Source organism: Polypterus senegalus, chromosome 5, assembly GCF_016835505.1.
Source record: "Polypterus senegalus isolate Bchr_013 chromosome 5, ASM1683550v1, whole genome shotgun sequence".
Classification (NCBI taxonomy): Eukaryota; Metazoa; Chordata; class Cladistia; order Polypteriformes; family Polypteridae; genus Polypterus; species Polypterus senegalus.
Window position 1 is genome coordinate 153,384,230 of NC_053158.1, and position 14,336 is coordinate 153,398,565.

A 14,336-nucleotide genomic window follows, 5' to 3' on the forward strand; every position below is an offset into this window, starting at 1 on the left:
ACAAATTACATACATGATACTAAACCATTCAGATTCATGTCACATGTTGTATGATTCCAATGTATTAAACAATTCCCTTCTCAAATGACAACCTTGAAGTTCATGGTTGTCAGATGTTGACTATGACTAATAATAAACCCAGGCTTTTGATATCACAGCCACTGTTGGCTGTGAAATGCACCCCTCGTGCCAAGCTGTATGAAATACTACTGGAATGCATAACAAAAAATCTGCATAATATGTAGACTTCATAATAATAATCAAAAAATTTACAGTGAAAAAAGCACTTGCCTGAAAACAAACATATTTTTCAATTATATTATAAGGCAGGAACAACACCTAGACAGGGCACCAGTCCATCGCAGGGTGAACATACATACACATACATACACACACACTAGGGTCAATTTAACTTTGCTGCTTTGAATGCTACATTCTGTGTACACTGCCTAATCCATGACATGGCTTATTTTAGTTTTGTTTCTGTCAATTTAGTCACAACTGATTTTTAAAGGAAGAAAAGTTTTAACTTGCATTTAGAGAGCAGAGGACATAAACATTTGTCTTCAGGATTCCAGTGAGTGGTCCGGAGTTCATTATACTGAGCGATAGGGGAAATGCTTCCCCTGTTGTAGCTGCGAGTCCTGCTGGAAGGGACTAACTGAAAGAGGTTCTCCTGAGGTATGAAGCTGCGAGGGAATGTTCTTCTTCCTGGGGAAAGAAACCAGAACATCTCAAATCAATTTGCTGCAAACATTTAAAACATTCAAAAATGTTAACAAAGAAGTCCACTTAACTTTTAAATGTAATTTTCATGAAATGTAATTTTAAAAAAAATATGAAAGCAACAATCAGGGAAAAATGATGGAAAATAAAATGAGAACCAGTCAGCTAAATTGTATATTTTAATTTGGTTTCATTTAGGTACTGCAAAAACACATCTATTATGCATTTAGTCTTATGCAACAAGACCTTAATAAATGCTTTTTTTGGTCTTCATAACACTTTTGAAATATTAGTAGATAGGTTATTTATCTCTGTGCTGTATGGTATGATGACATGATTTTAAAAATACTTGTTAATAACAAGGATTCTTTTACTAAATGTGTAATATCAAGAGAAATGTGTCTCAGTCAAGCCACCGCAGACCACTCCAAAGTGAAATTTTGTTAGTAGGTCTCATTTTAGAGATGAATATACACTTTACCGATGATTTGTAAGTGTTATGAAGACCCAAAGAAGTGTATGTTAAGGTCTTGTTACATAATAGTAAACGAGTAATGGGTGCATTTTGGAGTACCTAAACTGTTACCTTTAATGTTTACATTATCTTACAGTACCTTCCTTAACATTTTATGGTCAAAACTGTGGACACCCCTCCAAATTATTCAATTCAGAGTTTCAGCTGCACCCATTGTTAACAGGTGCATAAAACCAAGCACACAGCCATGAATCCTCAACCGGCAAATAATGGCAGTATAATGGGCTGCACTGAGGAGCTCTGTGAGTTTAAACGTGGCACTGTCGTGAGATATCATGTTTTTGAAAATTCTGTTCTGCTAGATCTGCCTCGGTAAATGTTATCATTGGGTCTAGGAACAACAACAGCTCAGTCATGAAGTGGTAGACCATGCAAACTCACAAAGTGGGGCCACGTAATACTAAAGGGCATAGCACGTAAAGATTGCCTATCCTCTATTGAATTACAATAGTTTCAAAATGCCTCTGGAAGCAACATCAGCACAAGAACTGTGCGCCATGAAATAGGTTTCCATGGCTGAGTAGCTGCGCACAAGCTTAAGATCACTACAGAAAATACCATGTGTGGGCTGCTGTGGTGTAAAGCATGTCACAACTGGACTTAGGAGCAGTGGAAATCTGTTCTATGGAGTGAGAATCATGGTTCACTATCACACAGTCTGATGGACGAATATGGGTTTGGCACATGCAAAAACAATGCTGTCTTCTGGCATGCATAGTGCCTATGGTGGAGGACGGATAATGGTTGAGTACTGTTTTTAAATGATTACTGAACACCCCTTGGTTTTACTGATGAGTGTCATTAATTTTACAACATACAAAGACATTTTAGGCATTTTGTGCTTCAAGCTTTGTGGCAACATATTAGGGAAGGCCCTTTTCAGTTTCAGTATGACTGTGCCCCTGATAAAATGCCGACTGCAATTCAGATCTTCTTATGTAAATATCACTTACCTGACCTCACAAATAATATTTTGGCTGAATGTGCAGGCACAAATTCTCACAAATACAGTCCAAAATCTTGTGGAAAGCCTTTGCAGAAGAGTGTAGGCTGTTTTAGCCACAAAAGGGGGAGTCAACTCAATATTAATGCCCATTGTTTAGGAATAGAGTGTCCAACAAGCTCATAGAGGTGTGATAGTCAAGTGTCCACAAGCTTTTGGCCATACAGTGTGCACTGCATTGTGCCAATAAGGAATGCAAAGAAACACATACATAATTTATGGGCAACTCTGTGTCAACTGGAAAAAGAGACATTTTTACATAACCAAGCGCAGCAACCTACAGACATGTTTATTCTGTATTTTTCAAGGTTTTCTTCCTAATGTAATATTTAGGTGTCTATCCAGTAATCAAGAACTGGTTGACCTTGCTTTTTAAACTAGATGCTGAAGAGTCCTTTACATCAATTACTAAAGTAATCAGAAAGGTATAGACTCAATGGAAGAAATGCACAGGAAAACAAATTCAGAAAAGTCATCTTATTAAGTTTCTATTTTGCAAATTCACTGAGCTACAAGAACTAAATGAAAATTACCATCACTGTAGTCTTTTTGGTGATGAGAGATATGAAGCTGTCTTGGAAAGGTCCCACCCTTGCAAAATCGAAAACCTAGAAAAATATTCACAACTGATTACACTTTTTAAAAATCTTAGAAGTTAATCAATAATTGTGATATACTGTAATTTTGTTGAACTACAGTACTGTCCTAATTAAAATGACTCCACACAGAAAGGGATATCCAATGTTAAACCAGCATTCAAGATACAGGTGCACTAAATACTAAACTTTGCACAAAAAAATCCTTCTATATGTCACTTGAACCTTTTTTTTTTGACACGAATTATACGATTGCATAGCCTGATGGGTTTCTCATTTTGATTATTTGAGTTCTTGTATTAATACAGTGTCCCTTTTCTGTTACTTTTGCTGACAGAGTTAAAAGGGTTAGCACCCCAATATTTTTTCGTGGAACATGCAAACTTTCCTCAAGTTTCGATCCTCTTAAGGAGTTGCAAAAGTACAAACACCTGACGAGACCCAATGAGGGCGAAACACCTGTTATTTACTGTTTGTATTACTTGGCAGATACTGTATAACATATCTGTGAATTGTTTCTCGCAACTGAGGACATGGTAGATGTTTGCAGACTGGCAGACTAACTACAAGTATAAGGGTATGCAAAAGTGTGTACACCTAACAAGCCCCATTAAGAGTGAAATACGTGTCGTGTGCTCTTTGTATTATTTGGCAGATGTATAATATATACATAATAAGGTTTCTAAACTGTTTTGGGACTCCCCCCAACACGACGACACACCGAAGAGCGTCCCAAGCGCGATCGCCACATCTATGGAAGGCAGCTTATCCGTTGCCGGGGCAACCGATCCGAGCTGATCGCAGTCACACTTTAAGCGTCTGTCATCCATGGGTGATGCAAGGAACATTATAAATGCAGGTAACAGTATTATTTGGCCACTAAGCTGGCCACGACTCCGCCTGATTGTTGTGTCTGTGTATAGGAGAGTGGTAGATCCCACTACAATAAATAACTGTGCTGTTCCTATTTCAAGCAGAATAAAGCTGGTTTTGCTAAATTACCTAGACTCAGCCTAGTGTTTTGGGGTGCAAGACATGGTCTTGCACATCACAAAATATATGTGTATATACAGTATATATATATATATATATATATATATATATATATATATATATATATATATATATATATATATATATACTAATAAAAGGCAAACCCCTCACTGACTCACTCACTGACTAACTCTCCAACTTCCCGTGTAGGTAGAAGGCTGAAATTTTGCAGGCTCATTCCTTACAGCTTACTTAAAAAGGTTTCATTTCGAAATTCTACGCGTAATGGTCATAACTAGAAGCTATTTTTCTCCATTTACTGTAATGGAGTCGAGCTCGAAAGTCGTGGGGGGAGGAGTTTTGTGTGATATCATCACGCCTCCCACGTAATCACGCAGTACGTAGAAAACCAGGAAGAGCTCCAAAAACCACTAAGAAAACATACATTATATAATTAAGAAGGCAGCGAAACAATTAGAAGCGAGCAAGTGACATATAAAACCATATTCAGCGGCTCACATGAACTGATGCAGTGCGCAGACAAAAAGCAACAGTTCCAAAGAGTGCTGAACAAAAACTGAATTACACTGCTACGCTCAAATAGACAAACCACATGCCGTGGCGCAATAGTAGAGGCTTCGCCTCTAGCGCCGGCTTCCGAGGTTCGATTCGAGAGGGATGCACTGAGTATGTACGCGCGCTTCCAGATACATTTTAGCCTCGCATCCCCTTGGTTTGAGACGTATGAGAAAATATGCGGTTAATGCAGAAAGACAGATCACCAATTGAAGCTTTATGAATAATGGATACTTTATTCGCGATCAATGATTGTTTTGGTAAAGCCATACTCAGTGTATTCATTAGATGAACTGTAAAAAAGTAAGAGCGAGGGGAGGATGACTTATTGAGGCACGCAGGCAAAACCACAATAGCACGCGGGCTCGATGTACTGTAGTGCGCGTCAACTCGATCTGAATTGCGATCACATTTGAAAAATATATCTTTTCAAGTTCTATTTAGTCCATATGTGTCAAACTCAAGGCCCGAGGCCACATCCGCCCGCGTGTAATTATATCCAGCCAGCGAGATCATTTTATATATTATTGTTATTAATGGCCCGGGGATATGAAGCACTGGTAACACAATAAACTACAGATCCCATAATGCACGCTTCAGCTGCCTTGCGAACACTTACGCGTTAATCAAGTCTAGCTTATGATGCTGCAAGTTATTGCGAAGCTAGCCCACACGATGCCAAAGAGTAAAGGTGATTATGAACATAGAGCCTTTAAAAACTGATGGGAGGCTGAGTATATGTTTACTGACATTGCCGGTAAACCCGTGTGTCTCATTTGTGGAGCTAATGTGGCTGTAATTACAGAATTTAATCTAAGACGGCACTATGAGACAAAACATCAAGATAACCTGAAAGACCTGAATGCAATGCACAAGATACAGAAAGCAGAAGAGTTAAAGAAGAATCTGACACTTCAGCAGACGTTTTACCGTGCAAAATCACAAAGTGATTTCAAGTGAAGCTACTTTTATGGGAGACACAAATGCACCAGTGCAACTTGCCCCACTTTCCCTGTTGCCAAGTAATGTTGAACCAAGTCGGCACAACGGTGTTCCCAAATACGCACTTTGCTGATAAACTGAGCGCACTGCGCACTGAGTTCGCACGGTGCTTTGGTGACTTTGAAGAACAAAAAAATAATTTTGAATTGTTTCACAACTCATTTGCTGTCGATGTGGAAACTGCACCTGTGCAGATTCAGATGGAGGTGATTGAACTGCAGTGTAATGGCACACTGAAGGCAAAGTACGATACTGCATGGCCCGCACAGTTTATTCACTCCATTCCCAGAAATGCTCCAGCTCCGTCTACATGCAGCTTGAACCTTGTGCATGTTTGGTACCACATATCTGTGTGAGAAGCTCTTCTCAGTCATGAAGACTAACAAAACAGCACACAGGAGTCGCCTCACTGATGAGCACCTGCAGTCCATCCTGAGAATCTCCACAACACAGAACCTCACACCAAACATAAATGAACTTGTTGCCAAAAAAAGATGCCACGCGTCCAGCTCTGATAAAATGACATATGAGCAAAGACAACTGAATGATTTGATTTGTTATTGCTGAAAAGAACAAATTTTATTTATATTTCCAGGTTTTGTTATGCACCATGTTCATATTTGAATTTGTATAATTTTGACAGGATATATTTTTATGGAGAGCAAAATCTTTTGGGATATTTAAAATTTAAGTTTATTTTTTATATAAAATTACACAAGAGTAAAGAAATTTGAATGTTTGTTCTTTTAACGTTTACTTTATTTCTAACTTGTATAATTTAGACATAGATATAGATATTTTTATGGAGAGCAAAATATTATAAGTTATTTAAGGTTTGAGTTGATTTATTCCGGAATAATATTCTGTCGACTAAATAAAAAATCCTTCTATTTAAAATTTAAATAGAACTTGAACATATACAATAGTTGTGTGTGTGTGTGTGTGTGTGTGTGTGCGTATGTATATATGTAGATACTGTATGTATGTATATATATGTTTATATATATGTGTGTATGTATATATATATATGTATTTGTGTGTATATATCTGTGTGTATGTATATGTATGTTTGTATATGTAGATATATATATATATATATACAGTATATATATACTAGCAAAATACCCAAGCTTCAATAATGAAAAAGAAAAGGAAACATTTTGAAAATAACGTAACATGATTGTCAATGTAATTGTTTTGTCACTGTTGTGAGTGATGAGTGTTGTTGTCATATATATATATATATATTTACACACACACATAAACATATATATATACATATCTATACATATACACATATATATACACATATATACATACATATATATATATCTACATATATACACATACATACATACATACACACATATATACACACAAATACATATATATATATACATACACACACACATATATAAACATATATATACATATACATACATATCTACATATATACACACACAGCTATTTCAGTATCAGTGCAATACGCTGCTTGTTAAAACTCCCGTCTCTTACGCAAGTCTGCGTGGATATTATGAACTATCAGATTTGTTCAAGTTCTATTTAAATTTTAAATAGAAGGAATTTTTATTTAGTCGACAGAAATATCTTTGGTAGGAATGGTAAAACAGACAGGAATATTATTCTGAATAAATCAACTCAAACCTTAAACAACTTATAATATTTTGCTCTCCATAAAAATATATCCTGTCTAAATTATACAAGTTAGAAATAAAGTAAACGTTAAAAGAACAAACATTCAAATTTCTTTACTCTTATGTAATTTTATATAAAAAATAAACTTAGATTTTAAATATCCCAAAAGATTTTGCTCTCCATAAAAATATATCCTGTCAAAATTATACAAATTCAAATATGAACATGCTGCATAACAAAACCTGGAAATATAAATAAAATGTGTTCCTTTCAGCAATAACAAATCAAATCATTCAGTTGTCTTTGCTCATATGTCATTTTAGAGCTGGACGCCTGGCATCTTTTTTGGCAAAGTTCGTTTCTGTTTGGTGTGAGGTTCTGTGTTGTGGAGATTCTCAGGATGGATTGCAGGTGCTCATCAGTGAGGCGACTCCTGTGTGCTGTTTTGTTAGTCTTTATCACTGAGAAGAGCTTCTCACACAGATATGTGCTACCAAACATGCACAAGGTTCGAGCCGCATGTAGACGGACTTTTTGTTCTTCAAAGTCACCAAAGCCGCAAACTCAGTGCGCCAGTTTATCAGCAAAGTGCGATTTGGGAACACCGTAGTGACGACTTGGTTTAACATTACTTGGCAACAGGGAAAGTGGGGCAAGGTGCATTTGTGTCTCCCATAAAAGCAGCTTCACTTGAAATCACTTTGTGATTGTGCACGGGTAAAAACGTCCGCTGAAGTGTCAGATTCTTATTTAATTATTCTGCTTTCTGTATCTTCTGCATTGCATTCAGGTTACCCTGATGTTTTGTCTCATAGTGCCGCCTTAGATTAAATTCTGTAATTACAGCCACATTAGCTCCACAAATGAGACACACGGGTTCAGTAAACATATACTCAGCCTCCCATCGGTTTTAAAGGCTCTATTTTCAGAATCAACTTTTCTCTTCAGCATCGGTGAGCTAGCTTCGCAATAACTTGCAGCATCATAAGCTAGACTTGATTAACGCGTAAGTGTTCGCAAGGCAGCTGAAGCGCTGCATTATGGGATCTGTAGTTTATTGTGTTACCAGCGCTTCATATACCCGGCCATTAATAACAATAATACAGTATATAAAATGATCTCGGGCCGGATATAATTACACGCCGGCCGGATGTGGCCCGGGGCCCTTGAGTTTGACACATATGGACTAAATAGAACTTGAAAAGATATATTTTTTCAAATGTGATCGCAATTCAGATAGAGTTGACGCAAGACTACAGCCTGCATGCCTCAATAAGTCATCCTCCCTCGCTCTTACTTTTTACCGCTCATCTAATGAATACACTGAGTATGGCTTTACCAAAACAATCATTGATGGCTAATAAAGTATCCATTATTCGAGTATGTAGATCGGGATATATATATACATATATATATACCCGCGATCGCAGCGAGAAGTAGTGTGTTAAAAAGCTAGAAAAGAAAAGGGAACATTTTAAAAATAACGTAACATGACTGTCAATATACAGTATTTGTTTTGTGAGTGTTACTGAGTGTTGCTGTCATCAAGGATTTGATTATCATTATTTCTTTCAATCAGGTTCGTATTTGTAGGATGTGTTGTGTTCAAGTTACATTCCGTGTTTGTCAATCGCTGTAAAGATGACAGGTTTCATTCATCGATTCGCTTCTTACTGCATCAATAAACAGCTCGCCTTCTTCTTTATCTGAGACCTGACACACTGCATGCACGGGTTTTTTTACACTGTCTTCCTTTAGCGGACATTGACTTTTTCCAACGTGTGCTTTGTTTTGGATTTATGAATATGCTTGTATGTATCAGACGCTTCATATTTTTTGCTGCCTTTTCAATTGTGTAATTCGGTTTTGTTCAGCCTTTGGAACTGTTGCTTTTATCTGTGCACTGCGCCAGTTCACGTGAGCAGCTCGGTGTACATGCATCGAAGGTTCCCAGCTGTGCTGGTGCCATCTCGCTATGTCCATGGCTGTATTTAATGTTACCTTAGTCCTGGCACTTAAAACTTTCTCTCGCAGTTTCGCTGAGTTTGTGTCAAACACCACCCTGACCATCTCATCTTCCTCTCCATAAGCACAGTCCTTCACCCGTGAATATTTAGTGGAGTTTGCTATTGATTGCCGCTGACGGACGGCCTTATATGGGCAGGCACTAAATTACAAACGCCAGCGCAGCCTGTCTATGAACTTAATTTAAAGAGTAGGTTTACATCGTGCTTTGTTTCCGAAGTAGCAGAACTCATGAATATGGTTGTATATGTCACTCGCTCGCTTCTTATTGTTTCGCTGCCTTCTCAATTATATAATGCATGTTTTCTTCAGCGCTTTTGAGGTCTTCCTGGTTTTCTATGTACGCGTGATTACGGGAGGCGTGATGATGTCACACTAAACTCCCCCACGGCGTTCAAGCTCATCTCCATTACAGTAAATGGAGAAAACAGCTTCCAGTTATGACCATTACGCGTAGAATTTCGATATAAAACCTGCCCAACTTTTGTAAGGAAGCTGTAAGGAATGAACCTGCCAAATTTCAGCCTTCCACCCACACGGGAAGTTGGAGAATTAGTGATGAGTCAGTGAGTGAGTGAGTGAGTGAGTGAGTGAGTGAGTGAGTGAGTGAGTGAGTGAGTGAGTAAGGGCTTTGCCTTTTATTAGTATAGATATATATATATATATATATATATATATATATATATATGTCTATATTTGTATATGTATATATGTATATATGTATGTATATGTATATATATATGATGTGTATATATATATATATGTTTATATATGTGTGTGTCTGTGTGTATATATATATATATATGCCAGCAACACTCATGACAAGGACAAAACAATTACATTGTCAATAATGTTACGTTATTATTAAAATGTTTCCTTTTCTTTTTACTTCTCCGCTGCCAAACGCTGGTATTTTGCTATATATATATATATATATATATATATATATATATATATATATATATATATATATAGATATATATATATATATAGATAGATATGACAACAACACTCATATCAATGACAAAACAATTACATTAACAATCAAGTTACGTTATTTTTTAAATTTTTCCTTTTCTTTTTCATAACTTCTTTAACACACTATTTCTCCGCTGCGAAGCGCAGGTATTCTGCTAGTGTATATATATATATATATATATATAGTGATCCCTCCTCGATCATGGGGGATGCATTCCAGAACTCCCCGGGAAAGATGAAAATCCGCAAAGTAAAAACTATACGTTTATATTGTTATTTTTATATAGTCACGCTTGAGTCACAGATTTGCACAGAAACACAGGAGGTTGTAGAGACAAGGACTTTAAAACACTGCAAACAAACATTTGTCTCTTTTTCAAAAGTTTAAACTGTGCTTCCATGACAAGACAGAGATGACAGTTCCGTCTCACAATTAAAAGAATTCAAACATATCTTCCTTTTCAAAGGAGTGCACGTCAGGAGCAGAGAATGTCAGAGAGAGAGAGAGAGCGTGACAGAAAAGCAAAAAATCAATACGTGCTGTTGGGCTTTTAAGTATGCGAAGCACTGCCCATCAAAGCAGCCGCAAGGAAGGCAGCAATGTTAAGATAGTCTTTTAGCATATTTTAGAGGAGCGTTCGTATCCTCTAGTCCAGTGTGCGAACAACCCCTCTGCTCACACCCCCTCCATCAGGAGCGGAGAATGTCAGAGAGAGAGAGAGAGAGAGAAAAGCAAACAATCAAAAATCAATAGATGCTATTCGGGCTTTTAAGTATTCGAAGCTCCACGTGGGAAGCATATCGTATATCATTGAGGAGTTTTATTTAACACACAATACGTGCTCTGATTTGGTAGCTTCTCAGCCATCCACCAATAGCGTCCCTTGTATGAAATCAACTGGGCAAACCAACTGAAGAAGCATGTACCATAAATTAAAAGACCCACAGTCCGCAGAAATCAGAGAACCAGCAAAAATTCCATGACATATATTTAGATATGCTTACATATAAAATCTGCAATGGAGTGAAGCCACAAAAGTCAAAGCGCAATATAGCGAGGATCACTGTATATATATATATATATATATATATATATATATATATATATATATATATATGTATGTATATATACAGTATACATGTATCTATACTAATAAAAGGCAAAGCCTTTTATTGACTCATCACTCATCACTGACTCATCACTAATTCTCCAACTTCCCGTGTAGGTAGAAGGCTGAAATTTGGCAGGCTCATTCCTTACAGCTTGCTTACAAACGTTGGGCAGGTTTCATTTCGAAATTCTATGCATAATGGTCATAACTGGAACCTATTTTTTCATCTATATACTATAACAGACGGCTGCTCGATGGCCGTGGGAGCCGGAGTTACGCCTCCCACGTAATTTAGTGCCTGCCCATATAAGGCCGTCCGTTAGCGTCAATCCAATAGAAACACTGCCGCTAAATATTCACGGGTGAAAGATTGTGCTTATGCAGACGAAGATGAAATGGTCAGGGTGGTGTTTGGCACAAACTCAGCGAAACTACGAGAGTAACTTTTAAGTGCCGGGTCTTAGCTAACATTAAATACAACCATGGACATCGCACGAGATGGCACCGGCACAGCTGGGAACCTTCGATGCATGTACACCGAGCGGCTCACGTGAACTAACGCAGTGCACAGACAAAATGCAACAGTTCCAAAGAGTGCTGAACAAAAACCGAATTACACAATTGAGAAGGCAGCAAAAAAATATGAAGTGTCTGACAAATACAAGCATATTCATAAGTGCAACTACTGCGGAAACAAAGCACACGGTGGAAAAAGTCAATGTCCCGCTAACGGTAAAAAAGTAAGAGCGAGGGGAGGGTGACTTATTGAGGCACGCAGGCGAAACCACAATAGCATGCAAGCTCGATGTAGTGCGCGTCAACTCGATCTGAATTGCGCGATCACATTCGAAAAAATGTATCTTTTCAAGTTGTATTTAGTCGACACAAATATCTTTGGTTGGAATGTAAGGCGAATTTACTCTTTACATTTCTATGGTGAAGAAAAATGTATGCAATGATGCCTACATTTAACTTACATTCCTACCAAAGACATTTCTGTCGACTAAATAAAAATTCCTTATATTTAAAATTTAAATAGAACTTGAACAGATACGATAGTTCATAATATCCATGCAGACTTGCACGTAAGTTCGGGAGTCATCCGTTATAACAACCAGCATATTGCACTGATGCGAAATAGCCTGCCCATTTAATTATTTAGGAATGGATAAATAAATTAAGATTTTGTACAAATAATGTTTTTCATTTTTCATCCTTGATGGATTGTGGGACCCCCTGCAGCAGTTGCTCGCACCCCAAAGAGTATATATATATACATTGTGGTCCCCGGCCGGGCTCGCCCAGGAGGACCAGAGGAGGGCTTGTGCCTCCTCCAGACCGCGAGGGGGCGTCCGTCCTGGTTATGTTGGGGGCCTCGGGTACAGGGCTTGGAAGCCCAGCCCTGTAGGGACCCGTGGCCACCGCCAGGCGGCGCCCCGATGCCAGAATATCCCGTGTGGTCCCCGGCCGGGGCAGGAGCCCGGCTGGGACACCCAGGAGGACCAGAGGAGGGCTTGTGCCTCCTCCAGACCGCGAGGGGGCGTCCGTCCTGGTTATGTTGGGGGCCACGGGTAGAGGGCTTGGAAGCCAAACCCTGTAGGGGCCCATGGCCACCGCCAGGCGGCGCCCAGGTGCCTGAGGAACCCTGGAGCCCAGCACTTCCGCCACACCAGGAAGTGCTGGGGGGAAGACGACAGGGACACCCGGACGGCTTCCAGGTGCGCAGCCGGCACTTCCGCCACACTGGGGTGTGGTTAAGACTGAGTGCCGGGAAGCAGCTGGAGCCCATCCGGGTTCCTATAAGAGGGGCCGCCTCCCTCCAGTCATTGGCGGATGTTGGGTGGAAGTGGACAAAGCTGGAGAGAGGACTGGAGGCGGCCAGGAAAGAAAGGCATAGGAACTGTGAGCTTGGACTTTGGGGAATCGGTGCAGAAGGCACTGGGGTTTTGTGTACGTGTGTAAATAATTATTGTAAATAAATAGTGTGTGGTGATGAACAATATGACGTCCGTCTGTGTGTGTCCGGGCCAGCGTTCACAATATATATATGTGTGTGTGTATATGTATATATATGTTTAAATATGTGTGTGTATGTATGTATGTATGCATGTGTGTATATATATGTATGTGTGTATATGTAGATATGTATACATATATGTATATATATGTGGATGTATGTGTATATATGTATATATATATGTATGTATGTATATACAAAGTGTGTGTGTGTGTGTATATATATGTGTATATGTACAGTGGTGTGAAAAACTATTTGCCCCCTTCCTGATTTCTTATTCTTTTGCATGTTTGTCACACAAAATGTTTCTGATCATCAAACACATTTAACCATTAGTCAAATATAACACAAGTAAACACAAAATGCAGTTTTTAAATGATGGTTTTATTATTTAGGAAAAAAAAATCCAAACCTACATGGCCCTGTGTGAAAAAGTAATTGCCCCCTGAACCTAATAATTGGTTGGGCCACCCTTAGCAGCAATAACTGCAATCAAGCGTTTGCGATAACTTGCAATGAGTCTTTTACAGCTCTGGAGGAATTTTGGCCCACTCATCTTTGCAGAATTGTTGTAATTCAGCTTTATTTGAGGGTTTTCTAGCATGAACCGCCTTTTTAAGGTCATGCCATAGCATCTCAGTTGGATTCAGGTCAGGACTTTGACTAGGCCACTCCAAAGTCTTCATTTTGTTTTTCTTCAGCCATTCAGCGGTGGATTTGCTGGTGTGTTTTGGGTCATTATCCTGTTGCAGCACCCAAGATTGCTTCAGCTTGAGTTGACGAACAGATGGCCAGACATTCTTCTTCAGGATTTTTGGTAGACAGTAGAATTCATGGTTCCATCTATCACAGCAAGCCTTCCAGGTCCTGAAGCAGCAAAACAACCCCAGACCATCACAGTACCACCACCATATATTACTATTGGTATGATGTTCTTTTTCTAAAATGCTGTGTTCCTTTTACGCCAGATGTAACGGACATTTGCCTTCCAAAAGTTCAACTTTTGTCTCATCAGTCCACAAGGTATTTTCCCAAAAGTCTTGGCAATCATTGAGATGTTTCTTAGCAAAATTGAGACGAGCCCTAATGTTCTTTTGCTTAACAGTGGTTTCGTCTT

General features: G+C 38.7%; 1 protein-coding gene across 1 annotated transcript in view; it reads right to left on the bottom strand.

The window, feature by feature from the left end:
- Nucleotides 1-14,336, bottom strand: part of map3k22 (mitogen-activated protein kinase kinase kinase 22) — a 176,587-nt gene that overhangs the window by 39,692 nt on the left and 122,559 nt on the right. Inside the window, exons 11-12 of the mRNA XM_039753517.1 lie at nucleotides 2,798-2,872; nucleotides 535-711 (exon numbers count right to left, since the gene is read on the bottom strand). Coding sequence (XP_039609451.1) covers nucleotides 535-711; nucleotides 2,798-2,872 — 252 coding nt within the window. The remainder of the gene's footprint in view (nucleotides 1-534; nucleotides 712-2,797; nucleotides 2,873-14,336) is intronic.